The 27,297-nt window shown below is 40.8% G+C and overlaps 1 protein-coding gene across 5 annotated transcripts in view; it reads right to left on the minus strand.

The window, feature by feature from the left end:
• Positions 1-27,297, minus strand: part of DAB1 (DAB adaptor protein 1) — a 127,015-nt gene that overhangs the window by 5,399 nt on the left and 94,319 nt on the right. For 4 of the 5 annotated variants that reach the window (XM_042819955.1, XM_042819957.1, XM_042819954.1 and 1 more), the window contains 8 exons: positions 26,792-26,911; positions 20,484-20,543; positions 13,634-13,690; positions 11,113-11,175; positions 9,900-10,008; positions 8,137-8,685; positions 7,186-7,313; positions 6,314-6,412 (listed from right to left, as the gene is read on the minus strand). In XM_042819955.1, coding sequence (XP_042675889.1) covers positions 6,329-6,412; positions 7,186-7,313; positions 8,137-8,685; positions 9,900-10,008; positions 11,113-11,175; positions 13,634-13,690; positions 20,484-20,543; positions 26,792-26,911 — 1,170 coding nt within the window. In that variant the 3' untranslated portion in view covers positions 6,314-6,328. The remainder of the gene's footprint in view (positions 1-6,313; positions 6,413-7,185; positions 7,314-8,136; positions 8,686-9,899; positions 10,009-11,112; positions 11,176-13,633; positions 13,691-20,483; positions 20,544-26,791; positions 26,912-27,297) is intronic. The other variant, XM_042819958.1, reaches the window with a different exon arrangement.

Raw genomic sequence — 27,297 nt, forward strand, 5'->3', positions numbered from 1 at the left:
TCCCCAAACAGCTTCCTCCAGTGACAGGTAGGAGGGCTTTCACAAGGATTGTTTGGGAAGGTTTTAGAAGCAGAAATACCAACTCCCCTTCTTTTTATGCCCTCCACAGAAAAGCCACAGGAAATGTAACTAAAAGGCAGGAGAACTAAAGTGTTAGCAGAGATGTTTCACTGATAATCTTCTGTTTTCTACTTCTATTACTGCGTTAGGAACAGATCCAAAGGGAAGCAAACCAGCAAACCAAAAAAATGGGTCTTTTTCAGAGGAAAAAAAAAAAAAAAAAAAGAAGGAAAAAAGAAAGATTAGATAAGATGGCATACAAGGCTTCCAATTGAGTGTTTTCAATTCTATATGATTGGCCCCAAAGCACTCCTGATGTGCATTCATCAGCCTGCAGGGATGAAATAAGAAGACAAATGGCAGCATCTGGTTTTGCTGTTAAATTACACTTGAAGGGTTCCATCAACTTTGGGTTACGCAGTTTCTGGTAGATGCTTAAAAAGCAAATGTTTTCCTTTGTGTTTGGAGGCTCCTTTCAGAGTAGCATTCACCTACACCCTCACATACTGACATGGCTCCTGTGCTGAAGAGTAGCATTCAAATTAGGAGATACTGAAGAATCAGGATATGAAATCGCAGATCAGATACCTGACTGAAGTGGCGTGTTGGACAGGGGAAGTCCAAGTGTACATTGCCTCAAGTTAAAACACCCAAATATCTAGGTATCTAGAAGTATGTTGTGCAGTGCTGAGTTAAGAACTCTCTTGAATCTCACTGCAGAAACTGTTGAGGAGAGACTTTTCCTTTCGTACGATACATTTACATATTCCAGAGATACATTATGTTTAAAATCTGTTAGTTGTTCCAATTTTAAGGAACATTTTGCACAACAAACAACACTGTGGTAAGCAGTAGGGATTTGTGCCTACACTACTGCATGAGACAACGAGGTTCCTAGTGGTTTTGAATAACATTATGTACCCACTACAAGTGAAGTTGCATCCAATCTAAGGGTATTAACATCTGGCCCTCAGCAGACATGGGAGAAATCTCCAACAGATTCAATATCTATTTGGGCTTGTGTCGGTGAGCTGGCTCACAAAATGTAACACAGGACTTGGTTAGGAAGCTGTTGTTTTTACACGGGTAGTCCTTTCATCATTGCAAGGCACCCTGCTATGTGCAAAGCTCCAGGCAAGTTGTACTGAATTGTAGAGGTGAGGCCTGCAGAGATTTCTTTGCCCTTTGCAATAGATTCTCAGCACTGGTTTTACTCCTGGCTGACTGATCAGAAAGGGCAGGCTCAAATGATTCAGTTTCATGAAATAAGAGTGCTGGAACGCCAGCCAAAACGAGAATCTTGTGCTGGGGATGCAAGTGAAGGGAAGCAGGAGTGCAATACATCTTCTCAATTGCATGCTGATTTAATGAAGTAGGACATAGTACATTCGGCAAGCAATATTTAAATATCTTTTGGTGGTAAGACCAGTAACTCCTACTCACCCATTAACAGCCCATGGCTCAATTCTGCCTATTTTTAATATAATTAGCCTCTATTTGCCACAGAAATATAGCAACCTGCCAGTTAGGGATTGTGGCTGAAAGGTGCCTGTGTTCTTACTACGAACCTGCCCAGGAATATCTCTTAGTCTCAAGTATCTAGTAGTTCAAAAGTCTGTAATTCTAGCATCAAGAAGGATGCCATGCATTCACAAACTGGAAAGGAAAAAAAAAAACAAACGACAAAACAACAGTTGAGAACTACTAACGAGAGATGAACTCTGCTAAATTCTGGTTATGGAAAAATAATGAACTGTAGTATAGAAACACTCCTATCATTTTGGGGTTCCCTTCCTAAGAAAACAAGAGCCATTGAATTACACTTCCCATCTATTTTTCTGTCAATTCTCCTTAATGATTTGTGAATCCAATAGCCAATCTGAAGCAAACTGTAGTGAAGTCTCAAAGACACTAAATTACCACAAGTGTCCTGAACACCAGTTGCTGTGCAGAAGATGGGGAACTTTTAATGACCTCATTACACAGAAAGCTCATAGAACTTGTTCCCTAACTGAATTGCTGTATTGTCAATAAACAAGCACACAGGTCACCTAGTATGTTGTCTCTTGTTCAGAGGAAGAAAGAGGAGTAATGGAAGGTACTAGGCTACTTCAGGTGGGCTTGGAGACACTGGAAGAGCTGAGAAACCAGTGCAAGAACTGGTCTATACTAAAATAGACAGGAGGAGGGAGCAAGTGAGAAAATCATAGGAGTGAGAGGAAGGCACGTTTGTAGGATGCCTCTGCTCCTTAGTCTGGATTTCCCTGTTTCTTATCATATCCATGTTCCCTGGGAATGTGATGATGAATAAATAAGCACAAAAACAGGGCCTGAAATGATAGTTTCAGAAACTGTGATCCATTCCAAGTGCACAACCTATTAACTTCTCTCTAAGGTTCCTAATTCTGCTTGCTGCTGTGTCTTCTTGCAGAATAACAGCTCTAGAGCCTAAGGCGAGAATAGGTCACTTAAAGTCATCATGAATTTCTCTCTGAATTCCATTCAGTTCCTACTGAGACAGATGAATGATGGCAACAGATCCTACAAATACAACCTGTGATGTCTGAGCACACCCAGATTCCTAGTGCAACAGAAAGGGGGCAGAAAGTAGCAGCAGGTTGCAGAAGCAGCTTTGTACGACCTCCTGAGGTTGTCTGAATTCTCAGATGAAGCCAGAATTTTGTCCTTGAGTTGTTATATCTCTGCCAACTGCATGGTCACAGCCTAGATAAAGACTTTCAGCAGTCTATTCTGGAGCTGACTGAAATTATTAGGAACATTCATCACAAAGAACGACACATGGTCCGAGATGGGAGATGGCAGCGGGCCACCCAAGTCCCACCAAAAGCTGATAGACAAATATTCAAATGCACTGTTGCTCTCCTGACAGTGCTGATAGCATCATGAAGGGTGTGACATACTTTGAGGGCTTACAACTGTCTGCACACATTTCAAAGAACAACCAAACAAGCTTTTGAGGAAGATATGTTCTAGCCACAAATGTTTTGAAGGTTTCCTGAGAATCTCTCGTGAATGACTGCCAGAGCAAGTGTTGGACTGGGAAGCATATAGCATAAACTACATTTATTCCAGCATTTGGAGGTACTTTTATTGGGTTAATTTCATTACCAAATACCCCTTTATTCCCTTTCAGAACTTTCACTCTGCTGCTAATTTGCCTTCAGGAATCAGTTTGTCCATAAGGAGTGAGGCAGCATTTCTGACAACAGATCCCAGTATTCAGGGCATACTGACACTTTCCACTCTCTTTTAACCACAGTTATCCACTACCCAGTCTAAAGACAGCAGCAGGGATTAAGTGTACGTCAGCTGAAGATGGCAGTCTTACTATTTACTGTTCACTCTACTCATCCTCCACACTACTCCTGTACAAAGGGAAGACAACTAGATACAAATCTTACTATGAACAGTTCTGCAAATAGTTGATGTACTGAAAATCAGGCCTGGTTGCTCCTTATCTCTAAACATAAAGGGATAAATATGTAACTGATCCATAAAATGTCACATTTACCTACAAAGAACCCTTGGCCATTTGTAGCAGAGCTGTCTGTAAGAATGCCTACTGGTAGGATGAGGATTTTGAGAGTGTTAAGATCACAAAAGGAAGAGGTGAAATACAGAGAAACGAAGATAGTTATTGGAAGATGCTGAACTGCATCTAAATGAGAACATGGGGCATCAGAAGGAACCAAGAAATCAAATTGCTAAGGTATACTGAAAGCACAGGGCACAAAGTACTAGGCATGCAAGTACTCTGAATACATCAAGACGAAGTAAGTGAAGATACTGCATGGGCACGGCTGATTTCACAGAAACCCCAGGAAGTCTATTTGAAATTTCTGAACACAGTGCTATGTCTTGCTGCTGAGAGTCCATCCATCTGAGTTGTACGCTGTGCTGTTCTTGGTGTGAAGAACCATGTTCTGACAGAGGGAAGTAAGCTCCATCTAACAAGCAGAAGTGGCTTTTAGGCAGACTGTGATTCTTTTGTACTACATGTTTCTCTCCATTATGTTTCTCCCCAAATGAGGGGCTCAGTACACAATGCAGTAATAAGTCTTGAGCTGATAATTCTCCATGGAGATTAGATTTTCCATCACTGTGATGATAGCAGGCTTCAGAACTAGATGGGTTGGTTTCAGCAAGTGGATTTCCTACAGCCTGCTGCTGGATGGCACAGTACTGAGGTACAATGATGCCAGTAACTTCACTGGAGAGATCCAGTCTTCTTCAGCTTCCTGTTCCTGCCTACAGCTTTTAGGAGTTACTGTAATACGATGATTACTAGCATTATCTAACAATTCCTGGAATATTTTGGATGATTATATCTAATTTTATGCCAGATTGTACAAGGACTAACAGCAACTATAGAAAAAATACGGAATGACTGACAACATACAAACTTTTACTTTCCAGGTAAGATAAAGTATTTCAGTGTTATATACATAGAGAACAAAAGGGGTCCCTCATTTGACTGCCTTACACAGCACTATGCAGTGACAGCCTTCAGCTACTGCTTCCAGCTACTTCCAGAATTGCTGATAGGTAAATGAGTGTGGTTAGCTCGCAAATGATGCTAATTATCTTAGCAGCAGAAAATTAGAAAGAGATTTTATCACTATTCTTCTTGTGATGAATTCCTGAGTGATTCTAACGATGATGAACCATAATAAACAAAAGCACGTAGGTCTGCGGAGTGTGGGATTCAGCAAAAAGTCAAATCCTCTTTCTTGATCTAGGAAAGAAGGTCTGAAATGGGCTGAGGCTGGGACAGCTGGCTGCACCAGGGCTGGTGGAGTCAGACAAAGGCAAATGGTGCTATGTGGCACCATCAATCTGCAAAGGCAAATGGTGCTATGTGGCACCATCAATCTGCACAAGCAGCTCATGTTGGTGTACAATAACCAACGGATGTTCTTGCCAAGCAGCCAGCCCAGCTTGACTCTATCTTTACACTGTCATTTTTAGACTCGTGGAAGCACAAGGCTTAACACTGCTTTTGCTTCAGCCCCCAGTTGCTGAGCTTTGTGTTGGTGAAGCAGAAGAAGGGGGAGATGCCTCCTCTCAGCACTACATATTATTAAGAGATAATCTTATTACTCCCAAGTGGATCAAAGCTAAGTTACTGTAAGACATTTTTTCTTAACCACATTTAAGTGTACAAAGTGACTCCTAATGAAACTATTAAGTTTGAGTTGAAACCGATTATGCAGGCTCAGGGCAGATAAGTCACTGGTAAACACAGAATGATTTCTGTAGAAAAATAAAAAGGGTTCTGCCACTGTTATGGATTTGTTCCAGGAGCTCTGTGCTGAAGCACAGAAGCAGTATCAGGTCACATATTTGGGTAATACAAAACACGAATGGCAGACAGGGAGAAGATAATGAAACATATCCTTCAAATAGTAACACTGGAGAGTATTTGGATGGAATAACAATGCTCAGCACTCATAACACTTTGCAGTTTTACTGTCTCTTTGGTAGAACATATATATTGTATTGAAACAAATCACAGAACATCCACCAGCAGCCACATTTTCCAATGTGTTCTGTAACACAGAAGATAAAAAAAAAAAAGATCATCTTTCCCCTCTGTCTAGGTTTCAGTGAATAATTTTTGAAGAATAATTTTGAAAACATCAGTTGGCCAATGCTAATATCAGCGATCATAACTTTCAGATGCTTTTAATTTGCAACTGGAGGTAAAAGTACACAAACCCGTTTCAATAATTTTTACATGCAGATAATACATGTGCTGCTTCTACTGATTATCACATTGATTTTGAGTGGAGGTATTCCTGTATCATTACATAATTTTATTTAATGTTTGTTATGTCTATGGGAGAGATGTCTTATCCCATTTGATACGTTACGACTGACTAAAGGCCAGAACGGGCTTAATAAAAAACTGTTCTGCATAATACATTGTTGGTAGTGGCTCAGATTCCCTATTCCCCCTTTGAATTCGAACACAAAGTAAAATAAGTCTACATTTCTTTAAAGCATGCAGGCAGCTGAAACACACACATTCGCATAAGTTGCAACACATAGTGAATGGCAAAAGCCATGCAAACCACCGAGCATGAGGAATACGCTGTGGATAATGGAGAGGAAAAGAAGGAAGAGATGAAAAGGAAAAAGCAAACCATGCATCCATGAAAACAATGGTAGGCACTGGTGGAAGCATAAGTGAGCACCTCAGGGTGTAGAGAAAAAAAGGACAGATACCTACCCCAACCTGCGCTATCTAGCTACCGACCTGTGGACTTATAGTATCGCCAGTTGGCTCACCAAATGGATCACTGTTGGATGAGGCCTGAGACTCATCAGGCTAGAATACAAGAACATAACACCTTTTTTTCTCAACAATAGAAAGTGAAAAGTCAACATGAGGTTATTTTCATGCTGTGGGCATAACAAGTACATCCTATCTCATGAAAACCAGAAAGTGAGACCTCACCACTGAAATGTTCTCAAAAGCCATAATGCTTTTCTACAGCTGATGAAGGCAGGAAAGGACCATATCTATCATTTTGTACATTTGGGTCCTTTTTTTGTATAGACTCCTTCTTGCCTTTGGCTCACTTAGGCTCTTATCTGCCTAAGATACCTTGTGATTCAACGTCGCTTCATTTTGATAATATTTCTTGCTTTGGTCCACTGAGTCTAAGGCAAAGAAATACCAAGGGCCAGAACATTGAGGAATGCAACGAGGGAAGCAACTGGGATGCCAGAATGTGGAAGACAACATCAACCATCATTTTTTAACACACAACCTCTCGCATTTCTTTCTGCATCCTCAGCACTCATGTCATTTTACCTTGGACTCCCTTACCATCAGTATGTGAATGTTGGTTCGTTGGATACAGTTAACGTGTATAAACTTCAGATATGAACTTTGAGTTTGGTTCCTTGCATGCAGTATTAGGACACATCAACAGAAATGCCATGCTGATGTTCCCAGCTATAAAATCAAATCTGCAAATGCAGCTCCCCCTTAAATACCACCCAGTCCTACTTGAACAGTGATCTCTGACACTACCAAACAGCATTTTTTAAGCTAAAAAGGGCTCATCAGTATTTAGAAGCCTTATTGCTACTCACAGCCTCCTGCTCCTCACTTTTGCTTGGGCTTTCAAACCCCTCTTCAAAGAGGTCATCTGCAGCAGGATCGCTGGTATGAGATGCTGATGATTTCGATGGAGAACTCTGTCTGGGTGCAGGGGTTGGAGCTAAACAAAGATTAAGGTGACAGCAATAGAATATTTATCTCTTCATTTGTTCACAGAGACACAGCAGCACAAAATTTGCTCATGCTCTAGAGCCCTCAACTTACATTACTTTACATTACCCCCGAAAACCATTTTCAGCAAAGAGCTGGAAGACGTAAATTTAAACAGAGAAGTCATTATCGATTCTGTAGGTCTGATTTCATTCAGTGGCTTCCAAATTAAGTTTAGCTGCATCTGGCTCATGTCTTTAGGAACCAGGGAGACACTGCTACATCACATTAGGAATGCGTGAGTCGCCTGCCCTACGGCAGATAAGCAATACACAGGGTCTCTGACTGGTCGCTGGTAAATGCCTCCTGAATTCCTTTTCAGCAATCTGCAAAATCCCCCATCTCCATGCTATGGCCATGCTAAGCTCATTTTACAGCTGCTCAATGAATTTCCCCACATGTCCAACACATCAAGCAATTAGAATAAATACCCATCTCCTACTCTGTGCAAAGTATGCCTTGAATGGGATGAAGAAAAATCATTTATAAGTTGAATGTTACCCGCATTTTCCAACCAGCTGGCACGTCCCTAGCACAGAGCATATATTACTGTCTTATTAGCAATTAAATTTCAGGCTGCAGCTACTGGGGCTGTTGATTTCAATGGTCTCTGTAACACTTTTCTTTATGGCTGGAACGCATTTAATAAGCCAGCCCATGCATGAAGGTTCTTGGTCCACATCTGTGTTGCAATTTACTATATGAAAAGTTAAATGCTTCGAGGAGCAGTCACATTTGAGGAAAGTTATGGCATAAATGATACGAACACTCACGTGAGTTTGTTGATGGTGTCGTGGAAGTCACAGGAGTCAAGTTTAACTGAGAGATGTCAAAGTCATCACAATCATCTGCTTCCTGTGCCATCCCAACTTTGTTAAAGTAACTTGAGAAGGCCTCTGAGGTACAACTGAGGGAAGGCTGATCTGGTTTTCTTGATGGCACTGGTGGAGGCTGAGCCATCTGGAAATCTTTAAACATTTCTTTTCCCATTTTCTGTCTGGGCCTGTCTGTCTGCGGACTTGATCTGTTGGAATCGCTTGTGGGTGGAACAGTAGCTATAGGAGCAATGGTACCTTGAAACATGGCTGCTTGTAAAGGCAAAACAGTTTGTGTTGGCATGAAGGCAGTTGGTTGGAATTGACCAGCTACAGATGGCCAGGGCTGCTGGGCAGGAGGAAAAATACCGGGTTGGCCCCACGCTATCGGCTGTCCTCCCTGCATCACCTGAGCAACTGGAGGCTGAGCACCCATGGCCAACTGCTGTTGAACAAGTGGTTGCTGTCCCCAGAATGAGGGCAAAACAGCTCCCATGGCAACATAACCTTCAAAGAATAAAGAAAGCAGAAAAATAAGAATTCCAGTAATGTCAGGAACATGCAGAAAAGGCCACACAATAAATCAGAAATATGCAAGCTACATTAGAGATCCCAGAGCTTCAACTTTTCCTTGAAAAGAAAATGGAAATGCATGTTTGAATTCACATTACAAGCACTTCTATACAAAAACACAGGTTGAAGTATATGGCCATAATCCTTCTCCTTTTCTGAACAAAATGCTCTTCTCTTCCTTAGTGACTATTCACATGTGTCTGTGAAGACATCTGCATGGACCTCAGTCATGTGCCACAACCAAAAACTAAGTAAAGTTTCAATCAGTGGCTGATTTTAAGTGGACCTTGCAAGGCAAAAAAACCCCAACTTTGTGATTCCAAGTTAATGAGTGATGAAACAAGGAACAGTAACTCAGATGTGTATGGGATGGCTATGACAGATTCCCTAGGCGTCCTTCTATCCACGTCCCAGTGTCACCTCATCTAAGCAGTGACCTGATATTACCCCCAGACACTTCACCATCTCCATAACCTTTCTGAGATGTGGTGGCTAATCTGATACTGCAACACAGCCCATCCAATAAGGAGTTAACCAATTAGAAGTCACTGTTGAATGATTCAAGGCACTCCTCCTTCTTCCTAAATGGAGTTGAGTGCTGTCTTGCAGTGCTCTGAGTATCCCAGGGAGAGATCAGCAGTCAAAACCCAATTCCTTGCATGTCTGTGCAGAATGTTACATGGCTTTTGAATTTTGAGCACTTTGAGGAACACAGAAAAGTCTATGGGAAACACCAGGGTTTACATAAGTGGAGCACTTTTGAAATGAAATCAAATCCTTCATGTCTCATTCTTTGTTTACCAAAGACAGCACAAGATATTCATTGCAATTGCGAAGAAACCAGGGCTAAATCAGCTGCTTTTCTCTCTCTTGCAGCTGTACTTAGAAGGTATGTTATACAGATGGCTAAACTGCTGTTGAACTTCCAGTGACATTTTTGGGTTTTCCTTTTAATAATGTTGCTAAATTCACAATCACGTATTTTTGGCTTGTTAAAGAATCGCTTTGCCTTGCCCTGCAGCACTGTCTTCAAAATCCTTCCCACTTCCAGTGGACAAAATCAATGCCCTGAAGATTGAAATGCGAGTCAGAGCTGAGAACTGGTGACCAAATTTGAACCAAACCCATATTTTTGGGAGATTTCTTACCTGAGGGTACGGCAGCAGTGCTGAAAGGTACAGAACCAAACATGTCTGTACTAGCAGGAAGTGACTGGGATGAAGATGGGATAAAGGCATCACCTGGAGTAGCAGGAGTCTGCAACGGGACAGGAATAAAATGAAATGATACATATCAGCTGCAGCATATACTTGCTGTTGCACCTCTGAAGCTCACAGTTTTAGAGGGAAAAAAGTGAAAGAAAAAAGAATGGAAAGATGTAAAAGGAGAAAACCAATAGAAATAAAGAGTATTAGAATGTGCTGGAGACAGGAGAAAAAGAAATGAGAGAGAATTTGTACCACAGGAAAATAAAAACAAGCTTTGTCTGGGCTATATCACACACAGACATCAATATACAGACTTGTGATTCTAGCCATTAGGTGACAGCCTGTATAAGCTACAGACTTAGGCATTAATGTAGAAAAACAGTAAAGGTAAATGAAATATCTGCAAGATATAACAATGCTGCCAGTCAACCAACAGGACCAGAGCCATAGGTTCACATTAAAGGAGAAACAGTCTAATTGAGCAAGCTAAGGGCAAGGAGACAGGACTTTGAGTACCTAGTCCCAGACATCCTCCAGAATACCTTGGAGATCTGAGCCTGGTGACTCCAGAGGACTTTCATTTTCTCAGTATATTCATACTCCCCTACAGCTTAACATAAGGTTCAGAAATGCAACAGGAAAATGACTGTGTTTTCACCTTATGATGCAAAAAAGCCTGTTGAGAATGCTTTCATTCCTCTCAAAACACACTCAGCCCTCCCTCTCTGTACTCTTTAGTCCTCCTTTAATAGCAGTTCTGGGCTATGTGCTTGGTGGAATCAAGGAGTTGTGATATATCAGCTGTAACTGGGTCTTGCTGCAGCACAGGAGAGAGACAGGGAGCTCAAGACAGAGAGCAGTGAAGCATGCAGCTCTGATAAACACCAGGGAAGGAGATCTGCAGTTCAGATTATATCTTATGTGACACCAAACCCTATATCAGATAAATAAAAATTGAAGATATTTTTGCACTTCTTCAAGAACCATTGATTCCACATTCAATTTGCTTCACTTTTATTTTCTTGGAACATAAAAACTACTTTGAAATCCTCCCTACTGCACTGGCCAATCACCTGAACTGTAAACATGCTCCATAAACATGCTGAAAATAGGATGTAGAAAAAGACCCCATCCGGTTTCCCTGGATACTTACTGGGGGAGAGGTTACATCGGGAGGAGTGGACATGTCCCCAAAAAGCTCTAGTTGGGTAACAGCCTGCAAAGATAAAAACATAACATCTCCATTTACCTTTCGAGGAGAAGAAAGAGCAAGTTAATTCACAACAACAAGTTAACTAGTAACGGTCATCAATACAAAACCAAAAGAGCCATGTAGGCTTCAAATGTCCAGTTCCATATAGAAGAAACACATGGATTTGAGCTGTTGGATTTTCATATTGGCCATGGACCTAACTAGATGGCAGCTGATGCTGAGAAATGATACTATAGGGAATTCTCCTCCCTAAAAAACGAATGAAGCATGAAAAAACTACTCTGAATGGGACTGGATGCATTATTGCTCTGCCCTTAACGTCGCTGAAAACCAAGCACAATTTACCCGCCAGCTCTGTTCCCTGGCTCCTTTTCTAAATCCCCAAATCAAGGTCTTAAAACACGACAGCAGACTGTGGAAGTGACAGAAGGATACAGAAGGGAAGGACTTTGAGAGTGCTGCCTGATTTCCCCTTGCCCATGGGACAGGTGTGACCTGGATAAGTGGACTTGAAGGAGGATGCACAACTGGGTCATTATAAGTTTGTAACTCTACATATAACTCACGTTGGAAGTGTTTTCTAAGGGCATCCTTCAGTTTGATCTCAAAATAGGTCACCCGTACAAGTCTCATGTAACTGGACCAGAGGGGAAAAAGCACTTTCATAATAAGGAGCACCTTGACTGGCTGCATAACCAAACCTCTGTCACATGCTCTGGAATAAAATTGCTCACTTCTACCCAACACTTCACTCTGCCAAATGACTGGCATGAAAGTCCTCATATTTTAACTGGAAATTAGAGTAAGATATTAATTAAGGTTAAAACAGCAATCTGAAGGACCCCTACAGGGATATAACAGTCAGAGTGGCTCCACTTTCAAAGGGTCAATTTCAGGACAGCCTGATTCCAGCACTCAACCTCTGGCCCTTATTCTAACGAACATTGATGATTAAGGTAATGGGTGTTTTCGATACAGGCAGAGTTACAAAATGTGGCCAGTCTTTACAATTGGAAAGAAGCTGCTCACAGCTGAACTACAAGGACAGAAATAACCACTGGGTCTGTGTGTGCTCATGTTGAGACCTCGGTGGAAGGCAGCAGAAGCAGTCATACACCTAGGGATGTCCCCCCTTGCTGGGTGCTTTCCCCCTAGATCAGTTCAGCTGGAGTCCAGGGCCACCAAACCTCAGAGCTCCATGGGAAGCCTAAACATATCTGCAGTCCTTAGCAGGATGGATATACAGGAATGCCATGGTGGCAGCTCAAGGACTAATTCTCCACCACCTTTCTTCTGCTTGTGGGCTTTCCTTCTCCTTTGCACTGTACTCAATCATACCCACACATACGGGAACCCAGAATTTTTGGTCTGAATGAGATTTAGTGGCAATATTAACTTGGTTCATCAAATCTCAGCTCTCTGCAACATCCTTTCACATATACTTGATATTAACTTGAGTCTTGACCTGCAAATCTAGCCAACACTGAGCCCTTATATTAACCACCATGGTAGCTGATCAGTCTTCACAGCTTTATAACATAACAAAGGGGAAAAAACACCAAAAGATCTTTTTACCCCACACTTTTATTATAAATGCTCTTTTAAGAAATAAGACTATCGTTCAATATATAATAGTTGCAAAGGTTCATACATTTTTGCAATCCAATCTCTGTTCCCCCTCACAAAAGCAATGTTACAATCAGTTTCAGCTGGAATCTATATAGCAGCTTGGATAACTCTCAGCTTTATGTCTAAAAACATGCCTAGAGATGAATTATTTTATATTTCCTCACATCATGCCATATATTAAATAGATCACATTGCTTTAGTGATATAACAATGCATTTTCTTCATATGAGCCTATATATCACACTAAGTATCTGCGTGGAAATGGAAGAAGGAATAATGAAGAAAACCATGTGTTCTTTAGGGCAAACCAATCTAGAGTGTATGGCAGAAATCCTGCAAAAAAAACAACCCAGAGTGTGGGCACACACACTAGCTACAATGCCCACAGATTGGAATGATGACAAGGGCAGCACTCCTCTGAAGTTGCCCCAAGCCTTGCGTAGGCACTGCTGATTCAAGAGGCCAGAAGACACCATATCTCAAAAGAGGCCACTTTCTCCCCATCTCTCCAAATGACTTGTTCAGCATCACCCCTAAATCTGCTTTTTTTTTCTCCCTGTGTCACTGCTGAGCTTTTTGTAGAGCTGTCCCCACAAGCACAGCGTTATCCATCTGCAGGCAGTGGGATTCTGGCCACCACCTTTTAATTTTGTGATTTCAGTCTCACTACACAACCAAATGCACCCGTTAGACTTTCTTAAATTATTCACACCTGATACATTAGCTAAGTTCCAGCAAAGTTAATCCCAAGCAAAACATTTTCAGATGGCACTATTCCTACAGCTGATTTCATCTGTATCTCCTTAAAACATTTTTAGTGTCACAACCTTACCTGAGTGACTGAACCAAGATTTTCATCAATGTCCAGCAATAAGTTTCCATTCTCCAGCTGTAAAGCATGATTTATGAAATGAAATGAATGATTTATGAAAATGACATGAATTTCTGAGCATGAAAATGATAACCTCTGTAATTATTGACTCCACTATTGAAATGAAAACCCTTTCCATCTTGCAGTGAATACAGATACGAAATCACACAGTCAAAACAAGCTCAGATGCTGCAAGATGGGGGAAAAACACAATTTATCCATGCTAAATCTTCTGATGGATACAACAATGTCAATGCTTGCACCCCAACTATTTACTCCTTCAGATGTTTCTTAATTCAGCAATTAGCATTCGCAATAAAGTCTGGTTCTGATGACATTAATGGAACTTCTCAATGTTTGGGGAAAGGAAGGGCTCAAGATGCTCAGAGGAAAAAAAATACAGTTGTGAATCAAAACTCTAACAGCAAATTTGTGGAAAAGCACGCTTTCCTCTTGCCTAGGAGAACTAACATCAGCGTAACAGCATTTATGATGCTGGTTTTCTTGCCACAGTTGTTTCTTATCATTCACACAAATTGAGTTGCATTTAAATTCTTTTTGTATGTCTGTGTGAATGTGTGAGCCAACTGTCTGTGTGCCCATGCACTCGCACAGGTCTCTACCCACTGACATATTTAAGGCAAATCATGACCCAAGCGGCTTCAGAATGCCAAATTTCAGACAACACTTATTGAAGCAACAGACAACTTCCCTAAGAAAGAGTCTTAACAATCAATCCTCAAAAAATCAAACATTAGGCAACTGAGAAGCTTCGTAGGAATCACCACCCTGTAAACCCACTTCAAAATAAGCTCCAAAAGCCTTAGAAATAGCTCAGAATGCCCCCCCCAGCACTTCATCCCAGTCTTAGTTGGCTCTGGGAATTAAGCAGGGAGGCAGCACGCAGGCAGGCTTGGACTGCTGGAAATTCCTACTTGTGCTGCAGTGAGGCCCTGCCCAAGTCAGGCACACCATTAGCAGGTAGGGCTGCATCTCGCATCTGCAGCGGTCTAGGGAGCCTTTAGGGTCCCTTCCAACACAAACCTGTGATGATATTAAACAACTAGGAGCCTGATAAGACACTCCAGCCCCTGATCTTGCCTTCTGTGGGTTCCTCTGGACTTTCTCTCCTTCGTCACCCCAAAATGTGCCTCCTTAACACAAGCTCAGGCAGCAGAGCAGCGTGCTGCCATCCGCGCAGAGCGAGGCGGAGGAGCGAGCATTAATCCTTGTATCTGGGCGACACGAAACCTGTAATGAAAGCTCCATCTTCCCATACAGGCATGTGAGACATACTGTAAATCTTCTAAACATGAACTATGTAAATCTGGCTCCTTAAAGCAGTAGCAAGCATTTTTAAAGCGCTCCAGCCAGTAATGAAATTCCTCGTAACACTTTTCACTGCTCAGTAAAGAAAAACACATAATCCAAGAGCCGGGAAAAAAAACCCAAAACAACAGCAGAGGAGTAAAGAAGCACTAAGAGATAAGTGAACTGCAGCTTTCATAAACCTGAACCAAAAATGATCCACCTCCACTGCAGTATCCTGTCTGACTGCCAAGTACTCTGAAAAACAGTTTTTTCTAAGCAATGTTTTGAGTTTAAAAGGGAAATCTAAGAGTAGGAAGCATATATTTTTTTTAGCTTCAATTCTACATCTGCAAGAGTCAGAATAGTCAGCTCCTTTACTTGGCCTGGTTTTACCAAAGGAACAGTCCAGCGCTGACTTACAGCAGGAAGAAGCCCGATTAATATTGCTAGACGTTTGCAGATGAGATGATAAAAGCAGTCTCTTAAAGCATGGCTCTGAAATCCCAGAGAATGAAGCAAACACGGTGCTAAAAAAAAAAAAAATTTAAAAAAAAAATACCCACAGTAATTATCTTGCGCTCTGATACAGATCTCAGCAAGTTAAAAAGAGTATGTAGGATACTAAATATAGTGATTAACCAGCAATTAGCAATTAACCTTTGAGCTGGGTATTAGCTATTCAGATCCTCTCACAGCAGAGGGATTTGCACACATTTCCTGCCCTCCACTTGGCCCAGCAGATAACAGAGGGATCGCCTGGCCATGCTGCTGCTCTGTGCTTTTAAGCCCTACATGCATTTCACATGGAAAGTTTAATGACGAGTCAATGGTTAACATGGATCCTGAAGATATATATACATATTTTTCATTTTAGTTGTAAATGTAAACATTTTGGCTACATCAAGTATTTTTTTCTGATGGTTCAAACCGTAGTGCTAGGTCATCAAGGCTTCGGTTATTTGCACATCTTTATACACAAGGAATGCTGATATTACACGAGCTCCACGAGCTGCAAGCTGCTTGCTAATTAACTACAATTCATTCTAAAAAACACAATCAGAACTCTAACGAAGGAGCACAGCAGAACTGTGACTAAACCAATAATCAGTGAAACCGCATCCAGTAGGCTGGGACCCGCTAATATCCAACAGGCACACTGTCATCCCACAGAACTGCTGTGGGATTCATGGAGCAGTGTGATAACTCAACAAAGAAGTGCTCCCGATTACAGACAACGCACTGACAAACTGTCTCACTGCTGCTCAGTAGCCTCCTTCAAGCTAAGGATCTCTTGATGTGATCAAAACACGCACTTAATCATTTGCTTATTTTCTCTTAATTCTGAATTCCCTGTGTGCCTCAGGTATTTCCTTTTATAGGAAATGACAGTGAAATCTTTTCAACCTTTCCCTCCCTGGAAGCACTCAAGGCCAGGTTGGATGGGGCTGTGAGCAAGCTGGTCTAGAGGGAGGTGTCCCTGCCTATCACAGAGGTGCTGGAACTACATGATCTTCAACCAACCAACTCAAACCATTCTATGATACTATGATCTTATAAGAACAGAAAGGGGACGGACCTTGACTGGCACCTAATGCCAGCTCCACACATCTCAGTGTATGCAGTGCTGTACAAAATCAGAACAGTCAATGTCACAACTACTCCAAAGATATGCATGCATATCCACTGCTCTAAATGCCTCCCCAAACATCACAGAAACGCAAGACTCAAAACATTACCCTAACAAACTAATGTATTTCCAAACGTTGCCACAGTTAGCTGTGCCTGATAAGAATCCATGCCCAGTGTTAAGCCTTGGACGTGGGTTTGGACTGAATGCAGTTAAGTCAGGCATTTGACTGCAGGAGTCTTTCAGCAAAGGTAAGTAGTAAGGGAAGGCTTTGCAGGCATGGATGGTCAGAGGTTGGGTATGTGCACTCTCTTTCTTCTCCTGTATGAAAATCGGATCCCAAAAGCTGATGGCAGAGGCTGAAATCAACATCACCAGTGCACAAAGTAAGGATACTGATGCAAACTTATGGGAAAGGCATGGTTACAAAGTTTTCTTCCGCACCAACTGCCACTGAAAAAAGTCACCTCTTAGAGGATCAGAATCATCTGGAAAGCCGCTCTGAGCTGCTCTATTGCCAGACATTTTGAGATGCCACTACTCCAGGGCCAGACCTTCTGTGTGAGCTGCTGGAGATGGTGTGCCCACGGCTTCCAGATGATGCCTTTCAGGCACGCTTCTTTTGACATAGGATCTGAAAAATCTGTAAATGTCAATGTGTTCCTAGCCAGAAATGAAACACAGATCTCCCAAACACAGCTCCCCGTTTTGGCAGGAGGCCCAGGATCCTTGTGGCCCCAAGACCTGGGTGGGCTCTGGTACAGCCCAGCTTCATCTGCAACTAGAGGTCATGCAGAGCATCCCTCTGGGTAGGCTGATGGTCTTCCCACCCCTTTGCCCTAAGACAGCCAACTACTCCCTGCCTGCTCTGTGCTCACTTGGGAGTATTTCCCATGTAGATGGTACAGCTAAATGGCTGCCTGCACTCTGAGGCTTCAGCTATAACGCTTTGAATAGATATACAGCAGTTAAGACGAGTTGTTTGAAAGCCTTCATAAAATGGTAAGCAGAGAGTTTAGACATTTTGATGAGAAGGTTTTATTGTGATGTGACTGACAGTCTCAGAGAAGGGTATTTACAGTCTGACTCGTATTACTAAAAACACCATGACAGGTAAAACTTGATGTGCATGTATAAAGGGGGGGGACGATGGGAAATTACAACAAAAAGAGCTCATTAAACACTTTGCTTTTTTAGAACAGTTAATTTCCCTTACAGAACTACAATTTCTAAGTGGAGCATGTACCACTTAACACAAGCTCTTTGGGGTAAGCTTGCTTTCTTTGTCTGCTTGATGCCTACCCCCACTGAATTGAGAATATAAGAATTTGTCTAAGGAAGCAACAAAGAGGAAATGAAAATGAGTACAAGAAGAGTCAATAGAGTCAAGAGGAAGGGAGATACAGATATAAGAAGAAAACTGGGTCCTGGGAGAAGAGTGTGTTTGAAACTGAGTTGCATTCTGCCTTTTATGCTCAACATTACAGTAGAACTCATCCCAACTAAGCATAACTATCTGAAAGTCAGTTCCTTATCATTCCTTCACATCCTTTAAAGCTAGCTCCTCCAGAGCCACGAGGGAATAACAGCTGGACATATCTGGACATACTCTCACCTCCACTTGAGAGGGACACCTCACAAGACAGGAAAATATTCCTGGAGGTGTCCATTTCTCTCCTCTTCACAGAGAGCCAAAGGTGGATGGCACCAAGATGACCAGCTCCATGCCCCCACCTTGATGTGCTGAAGCTACGGAGAATTTGCCTGAGAACACATCGGAAAAAAACAACCCCAAGATGGAAAATCAATCTCTATCTAGGGAACGTGGGTAATTCAGCCTGAACCTGAGCAAAACTTGCTGCATTTCTATTAAGTGTTGCATTTATTGTCAGGAGAGAGAATTCATGGTGCCTGAAACCTATTAGGAGCTACTAAAAGTTTCTCTCTTCCCTCATCCATTATGAAATTAATGAAAGCAAGACCTCCTAATAAAGGAAGTGTCCTTATAAGTTTAAACCAGGTAGATGAGCTAGATTATTCGCCCTTAGATTGAATTTTAGAGGTTTATATAATAAGGACAGCTATAAATTGAAAAAAAAAAATATGGCAAGTGTCTCAATGACAGAGAGTCTCACACGCGGAAGGGTGAGCAATAAATCAGATGGGCAGTGGAATATTAAATTGCTAATTTTAAGAGCGATCTCTGCTTTTCTTTTCTCTCTCTTTTTTTTTTTTAATACATATTACAATAAAAAGGGGAAATAAAATCTCTGCTATGCGTTTCTCCCTCTTCCCTTTTTTCTTTTTCCCCCTTATAAATTAAAGTAGAAACTTGTTTGGAGGAAGAAGTCTAACCAGCTTCAATATAACCATGAAATAACAAAAAATTAAGTCTGCAACACACTCCATAGAGATGACACATTGAATATATTTGATGATTACAGAGTCGGTTCCATATGCCTTATATCTCACAGCTATGCTCTTTAGCAGGACAGTCTAATACCAAAGTGTCTGCAGGCATGATTGCAAGTGTACAGTGCACACAGTTACACTGCAATGACCTAAATTACAGACTATACCCAGAGTAAATCTGAAATATCACTGAAGGAATAATAAACAAGTCACAGGAAACATACAGAGGAAAAACTCTAACACTGAGCTATGCGAAAAATGAGTGAAAAATCTACAGCTATTCCTGGTCCACGAATACCTTTAATTAGCTATGCAATGTGAGTTATCTTCCTACATTTTCCCAGCCAACAAGATGATGGCTCCCTCCTCCTAGTGGATTATCATGAAATATTTATGGCAAGTTTTGTTTGTTTGTGCAAACCTCAGAAGTGTCACAATTCAGACCCCCATCCAGCCCCTCCCCAGCATTCATCTTTTTTATTTGGCATCTCAGTCTCTGTGCTCAGCCCAAGCTGTGCAATTTACCACATCCTTGTGTGAAATGAGCCCCTCTCTTTCCCTCTCCTGAACACAGGCATTTCTGCCATGCTTACAGCAGACTGAAATCCTGACCTTTTCCTCCATTTTTCACATACAGATCCTCAGAAATACGCATTTTCTGTAACCAACACAATCTACATTTTATCAAGATATTGTTTCATTTACACAAATGTACACGAAACAACACAACCCACCCTTCAGCAAATGTATGTTTTCTTGCTAAGGCATCTGTCATTCCACTCCTCTCACCAGCTTGTTACCATTCCTTATATGTTCAGAGAATAAATGTTTCACCACTTCTAGATGCTCAGATGCAGAAAGGGAATGGTGCCATTTGGACAGAACAGTGCATTACCCTCCTTTTTGAGCAAAATTAACTGTCCATGCAAGGCACAAAGCAGAAAGAATTCAGTCTACCACCTCTAATGATACTCAGCCTGTTAGGTACTTCAAGCACTACAGAAATAACACAACCGTTTGGGAGGAAAACCCAGGGTGTGCATGGGGAGAAAACACAGCCACATCCAGTTGGCATGTGCTATGTGACTGTAGCAGTGAGAAAGGGTGACAAGGCTTATATAGCTTTGGGTAATGAAATAACTCTTCTGATCCAAGCAGCAAAAAATCCACACATTAACATGCAGAAGGCTCACTGTCAACTCTTAACTAGACATCACTTTCATAAACGGTGACTTGCATAGGAATCAACCAGAAAAGACAAAAAGGAGGAGATTCAAGTAACGAACGAGATGGATATAAGCGACATTACCACCCTGGTTACTTTGAAACAACCCAACAACAGTAGATCGCTGATGAAATTCACATCCTAAGGGATGTGGCAAACACTACAAGCAATAATAAAGGTCACAGAAACTAAGAAACGTACCTTCTTCCCTGCATATAAATAATGAAGATACTTACACTTACAGGTTGACTTTTTGGCACATCATAAACACCTTCCTTCTTTTGGCTGGTAGGAACCTGCAACAGCAAACAGACACTATGGTCACTCTTCCAGCAGTTTGATGAAAAGTCGAAGTCTGCAACTGATATTTAAATACAAGGCAGTTGTTTAAGGATGGTATCCTTGACATTCAAGCAGTGATGTTGATGAAGATGGCACTGAAGAAATCGAACATCTATCTGAATTTTCAAAAACCTAAAACTCAGTAGTGCTCAGAGATGAGATTTTCATTCTCAGTTTAGTCCAGCTGCATGAAATTCAGGTGCATTTGGATCTCTTTCCTAAAAAGTGGTTGCTTCATTATTTTACTTGGGGGTTAGAAGATGGACATGGGAGTTATGATCAGGTCAGAATGTCATCTTCCTCTGTAAAAGAGATCCAGAGCAGCAGTGCAATCAGAGAGAGAGAGGTTTGGCCTGTGGCATTCGATATCTTCCTTCCAATTCTTTTAATAACCTAAGTCAAGTGAAGCTACAACACGTATCCCTGCAGTGATTGGATCCCATGGGCTGCTCTAAGTGATAGTTGGTCACAAATCTGCAATTCTGTAAAGAATTATGGCCTGTCAGGCTTTGAGGCTGCACAGCCACTCGCAGTCAGGGAGCTGGAGTCAACAGCCTCTTGTGGATAGGGACGATGATGATACAATTAAATAAACTAAGTGAGTCAACAGTCATAATTTACACCGTGGGCATTTACATCCTACTCGCGTGAATTCATTTGCTCTGTAATACAGGGTTTAGCATGCCTAAGGACTGCTGTTTTACATATTTATAATTTGCGACTGTATTTCTTCTCCTTCCTAAAAGCACTAAATGCCTATTGTAAATGACACGAGCTAAAAGAACAGTAAAAAAAACATAGAGGCTCTAAATAGACACACATGCTCTAAGTAAATCGACGCTGCTTTTCCACTGAACAAAGGCACTCAACCTAAGGTTACGTTTCAAGTATTTATGAAACCTCATAGGTTAAAAGAGTAAGCAGAAATAATCCCACAGATTTGACAGACTGACTTTCCTTTTGTTTTTTAAGACAATAAATACCTTGGAGTTTTGATATGAGCATGGGGCTATTTTAGGGAAAGCTGAAGGAACTGTTTATTCACAGAGCTGCATAATTATTTCTTAGTTTCTATATCCAAAGGTCTCTCTACTGTTCTAGCACCTGCATGCTCACATTTAAGTCTTGAAACTTGAACACAATGCACACAGAAGAAGCTTTACAGGAGCAATCAAGAGGCATAAATACAGAACCCTCACAGAAACAGAATGCAATTTATTACTACAGGCTTATTTTTAAGATTTCTTTTCTGTTCCTGCCCCAGGAATGACTCGTTTCCCTCAGTTTTCTGAAAGTACTGGGCTTTTCCACTAAAGCCATGTATCATGTGAGGTATGCGAGACTGGTGAGAATGGAACAATTCAGTCTAATAGAAAAAGGGTTTCTCTTCACAGACTGATAGGCAACTGTGCAAAACCATGAATACTCTATCTCATAAGTTACTGGAATGCTTAGTCTTCCTTGAAGAGAGGACAAGTGCTGTGAGATTAACTATTCATAAACTATAACCAGTACGCAATTTTTATTTTCTCCCTGGAAAGCTTCCCCTGCAGTCATTCTCTTCTTCCTCCTCTCAGCAGTTCCTGCTTTTTTCTTTGCTTGGCCATATCAGCATAGTGCTAGAAGCACCAGTGCTGCTGACAGCTCTGCCTCTAGGACAGTTTGCAAACCAGTTTGATGTACTTGCATCTTACAGGAACACAAACACCACAACTCAAAACCCTGGCCTTAGATTGTCAACTCTTTGTAGCACAGACCTTGCCCCTCCATACAGAGCACTGCTCAACATAAACATTACAAAAATACACAGCAAAATCCCATCCCCATCTCACTATTATAAAACAGGCAGAGAGATGCCATTAAGAAATCTGATGCTAGAGAAAGGATAGGTGGATGCTCAGTGATCAATTCAAGCTCAGTGATTAATTCTTGATGGTTGCCTTGATGATCTTGAAGATATTTTCCAACTTAAATGATTCTAACTACTACATTATGTAGACAGACAGGATTAAAAGAGCAAACAGATGTAGCTTTTGTGATAAAAGAAAGGCTATAGACAGAGAAGAAAGGAAGTTGTGACCTCTTACAAAATTAGAGATTATCACATTCAGTATTTATCTTCCATCTTCAGCTACTCACTGGGTAGGAGTCTCTTCTACCATGGGAGAATAGAACTTTTTGAGTACCAGCTCTTGGTGGAAAAACAGAGCAGGACCAGATGACAGATTTTGCCAGGCTGAGGTAAGGAGACATGAGGCAACTGATGATTGGTACCAACCAAAACACAAAACAACAAAGAGGACCTTTTCCAATTTCACTTTTAATAAAAACGTGGATAGTTCTACATTCATCAAGATCTTCTAAGAGAGACAATTTTTCTGGTGATCTCAGTGTAAGATGTGGAATTCCAGATTTATAGGAAGCCATGAAGTATGTGGGAAGTTGGGAGCCAGTGGCTCTGGGCAAGTCTCTGGCAGCTATACTTCAGCATCTGCCCGTTGTGACAGATCACAGAATAAGACCTGCTGGTATCTAATCTCAGCATTTGCTCTTTTCAAGGTATTGACTGCAGTAAATAAAGAGCAGGACAATGCTAGACTGCATGCACCTAGATTATGGTGTATTATTTATCAGAGGTATTTTCAGTGCACTTCTGCGCATTTTCTGTGGGAGAAAACACTTCACATCCCAAGACTGTCAAATGAAACCTTGAGAACTCTCTGGTGACTTACAGGCCAGTAACCTTGAGATGAGTAACTCACCATCTCACATTTCCATTTTACGTAAACATCCAATGAGTGCTTCTGTTCTCTAGGTGAGTTCCTGTTCTCTAGCCACACCTCAAGATATACATCCTACTTCTTCCATATCCACCATCAGCTTCAGATCTGCAAACCCTTGGACTGACAACCTCATTTGTGTTTGCTTTCACTGATACTTCTTCACAACCTCCCTACAAGCTTTGTTTGTGCTCCAATGAAGAACTATCAAAATGTTGTTATGTCTGAATGTTGTTATCATTGGACCTTCCTTTCTAGCACAAAACTGAAATAGTCATTTTATAAAAGACTGTTTTTCTGAAAATAGTCAGCTTTTCTATTATGTGGTAGAAAATATTCAACCTTAGGCATGCTCTCACCTTGAGAGCTCTGAATGCTTTGCTCTATGGATGTAATGCATACATTATTTTGCATGGCAGGGATGCCACGAAATCTACAGAAACAGGTTATGCAAACTTCACCTTAATGACCCTGTAATGGTGTCTACAAGATTGGTGATTTCTAATTTTTCATTTGCATTTCCCTTTCCCAATTTAGCTTCTTTCTATTCTGTTTTACAGCTACTCTACCTGCTCATTTTATTCTGTTACCTTCCTACCTCTTCTCATTACTTAAAAGCACTTTTCCTCATTTTTGTTCTTTCCCTGCTCCTGTCTACCTCAAAAAAGCTTCTCCTATTAGCAGATCAGCAGCTATCAGCCACTGCTAATAGGAGAAACAGATGAAATGTTTAATCAATTCTTGGATCTCCTTCCCCTCCACACCAAAAGATTTCCTCAAATCACGGTTTTTTTTCAGCATAGAGAGATTTCTGTCTATCTCCAGATTTGTTCCTAGTATGTGATACAGAATGAATTACCTTATATTTTAATAAACCCTGCACTGATCCCTTGCAGAGAAATTGAAGGACTAAAGATTATTTTATATTGCTTTCAATGCAATTCTTTTGTGAAGAACACGAGCTTCAGCTCTAACATAATATATACACAATGAAAATATTTTCCCTAGTATGGGGGATATCCACTGATAACTCCTATGTTTTGCTCAGTTGTTATTCTTGCTTAGCCAAAATGAAGAAAAGTAGCAATAAAGTGCCTAAGAATTGCTTAGATGGTCTCCACTTTCACTATCAGTTTCTTAGACCAGCTGTAAAAAGTGTCTAAGAATTAAAAGGAGAAAAGAGAACCTACCAATAATCACTTTATATGGTGTGCTCAAGGTTTAAGACCCTTCATAATTTGGCAAAACTTACAGATCAAGTTAATAAAACTTGCAGAAGCTGAGCAGACAAACAAATAAATACACGGAGACTGGCAGATTATTCATGTAAGGTCATAAGAATGAAATGTCAGACATTTTTTGCGATGAATGAAAACTAATAAAAGTGAATTATATATGAAATGTGCTGCACTACATGCTCGCAATTGTTGCAATGAAAACACAGAAGCAGTGATTTTATACCTGATAAATGTTTTCTTCTGTTTCAGGCTCACGGATTGGCTCATGTCCAGCCTCAAACACAATGTACTATTACACCAGCAGCCAGAGAGGAAAAGTCAAAGATGAAACAGAGGGAAAAAGGCAATTTGGAATTCCACATAAAAACACAGGCAGGCATTAAAGAAACAAGTTCAAAGTAAAGGCTGAATGGAACCAGACAACTGGTTTGTTGGGAAGCACAGAGTAAGGTTGTTTCATATTTCATAAACCAGCAGAGAATAGACCTAAATCTCCTCTAATGATCATTAGAGCAGCTTCCTAATTCTTTCTCACTAGGGATACCGCCTGTGGTCCAATATTAATTTTCTGAAGTCAACGTGAATTTTGCCTCTTTTACATAATGGCAATTATTTCCATACGTATTTATTATCTATGAATAAAAAAGCTAAATCCAAACTGGGAGAATAGGCTGGAGCTCGTGCAACATACCACATGGTGAAAGGCTGTCACAACACTTTTCATCTTCGGGTTCTTGTTTTATTGTGAGGAACACATAAAGTAAAACTCCTGACATTATAAAAGCTGAGCGGTAATTTAGGGCATCCTAATCTCTCTCATCTTCCTTGAAACACCTTAGACAGTGCTCAGTAGTCACTAATGCTTGAATTGGTTTCTTTCAGTGTGCCTCCAACTGGTATTTTTAAGTGGAAGAACACAAAATCTCCACAAAACACAAATCTCAGCACAAAAACACGAGAATGAAATTACATCTTTTTTCTTCTTCACACTCAGCAGGATATTGGACATGAATTTATTGACATATTTCTGATAATTATCTTTACTCCCAGGCATTTTGCTTGGATGAAACAAGACTTGAACTACAGATTTATTACTAAATCATAACCCAAAATGCCAACAAGGGAGAGCATTATAACATTAATTCCTCTGTGTTTCTTTTTAACAAATATTCACTCTCTGAATGAAATTCTGGCTGCATAGAAGCCAACAACAAGATGCCAATTTATTGCTATAAAAACAAAGTGTCATCTTCCTTATTTTCGAAGGAACTCTCTTTTCTGTTAGATTGCGTGTTAAAAAAAATAAGGAAATAATGACAGATCTCAGTTGGAAACTCCAAATCTGGACTCAAAAAGTACATTTTAGGAAAGATTCAATCTAGTATTTCTATGCAGAAATGCTATGCTATTACATCTTAATCCCTAAACGTGCTACTTTCTGTAAAACGTAGTCTCTCATGAGATCTATCTCAATACATTTCAAAACATTTTGTGAAAGGCTTTGGCTGTGTTTGAAGATAACATATATCTAGTGATTTCTGAAACTCCCAGGTCGCACAGCTTCAGAAATTACCTGGTATACAGGGTCTTCTACATCTTCTTCCAAAATTGTCTACAGCAAAGTAAGAGGATAGGCAGTAAAAGCAAAGAACATAAACAGCAGAGATAAAAGAACTGTATTCAGAAACCAAAGGACAGCAAAGAACTAAGCAAAATGTGCAGGTAAGTATATAGCTCTCTTTCTTCAGTATGCAGGTAAAGTCAAGTTATTCTATAAAGTAACACCATTCTTGTTTCAAGAGAGTTTAGCAACCTGCACCTTACTTGATTTGACTCAAATGCACACATTCAGAAGTTCAATAAATCATCTCTAAAGCACAATATATTAAAAGCACTACTTGCAACACAGTGGCCCTCATTAAAGTTTTCAACTAGAAGAAACTCTACCTTGGAAATGAGCAGGACACTTCAAATTGCCAAGCATGTTCATCTTACCCCAGGTGACCTCTTTCATCACTGTTTAATTCTACCTCTGAACTCACCATATGCCTTAAATTCACATTTTTCATTCAAACCTACCACTGTCAACAAATGCTGAGGGTACCCCATGCCTCTCTGGAGCAATTCTTGGGGATACTTCAAACTGCATTTTTTTTGGGTGGTAGTCTAAGCTTATGCATGTACCTGGTATACCGCCTGTTCACACTGCTTGTCTTTTTGCGCCTTTTTTTCCATTTCTTCCCTTTGTTTCAGTTCATAGATGAGCTGAAACAGATCTCGCAAGTCCAGAATCACAGGTTCAGCCTACGGAAATAGAAGCAGTGTGAAAGGTTTCTAATGAGGAAAGGAAAATTGTAATTAATCACTGGGAAAAAAAAAAGTACAAAAAAAACCCATCAAGAATAATTGTCAATAGTGAAATATATTGCTTTTCTTCTTTTTTCCCAAAAAAGGTTTCATTAATTGGCCATTTAAGAACATCTAAACAAACTCCAAACACAGAAAGAATACAAGATGGGCCTCTTAAAGAGCTGCTTATGAACATGGCCTTTCAACTGAGCTCTCGGAACAGGTCCAGAGGAGGACCAGAAGGCTGGAGCACCGCTCCTATGAAGAAAAGTTGAGGGAACTGGGCTTGTTTAGCTTGGAGAAGAGAAGGCTCTGGGGAGACCTCACTGTGGTCTTCCAAT

This window comes from Centrocercus urophasianus, unplaced genomic scaffold (assembly GCF_019232065.1).
Source record: "Centrocercus urophasianus isolate 14NV4802_14NV808 unplaced genomic scaffold, USGS_Curo_1.0 seq_18, whole genome shotgun sequence".
Classification (NCBI taxonomy): Eukaryota; Metazoa; Chordata; class Aves; order Galliformes; family Phasianidae; genus Centrocercus; species Centrocercus urophasianus.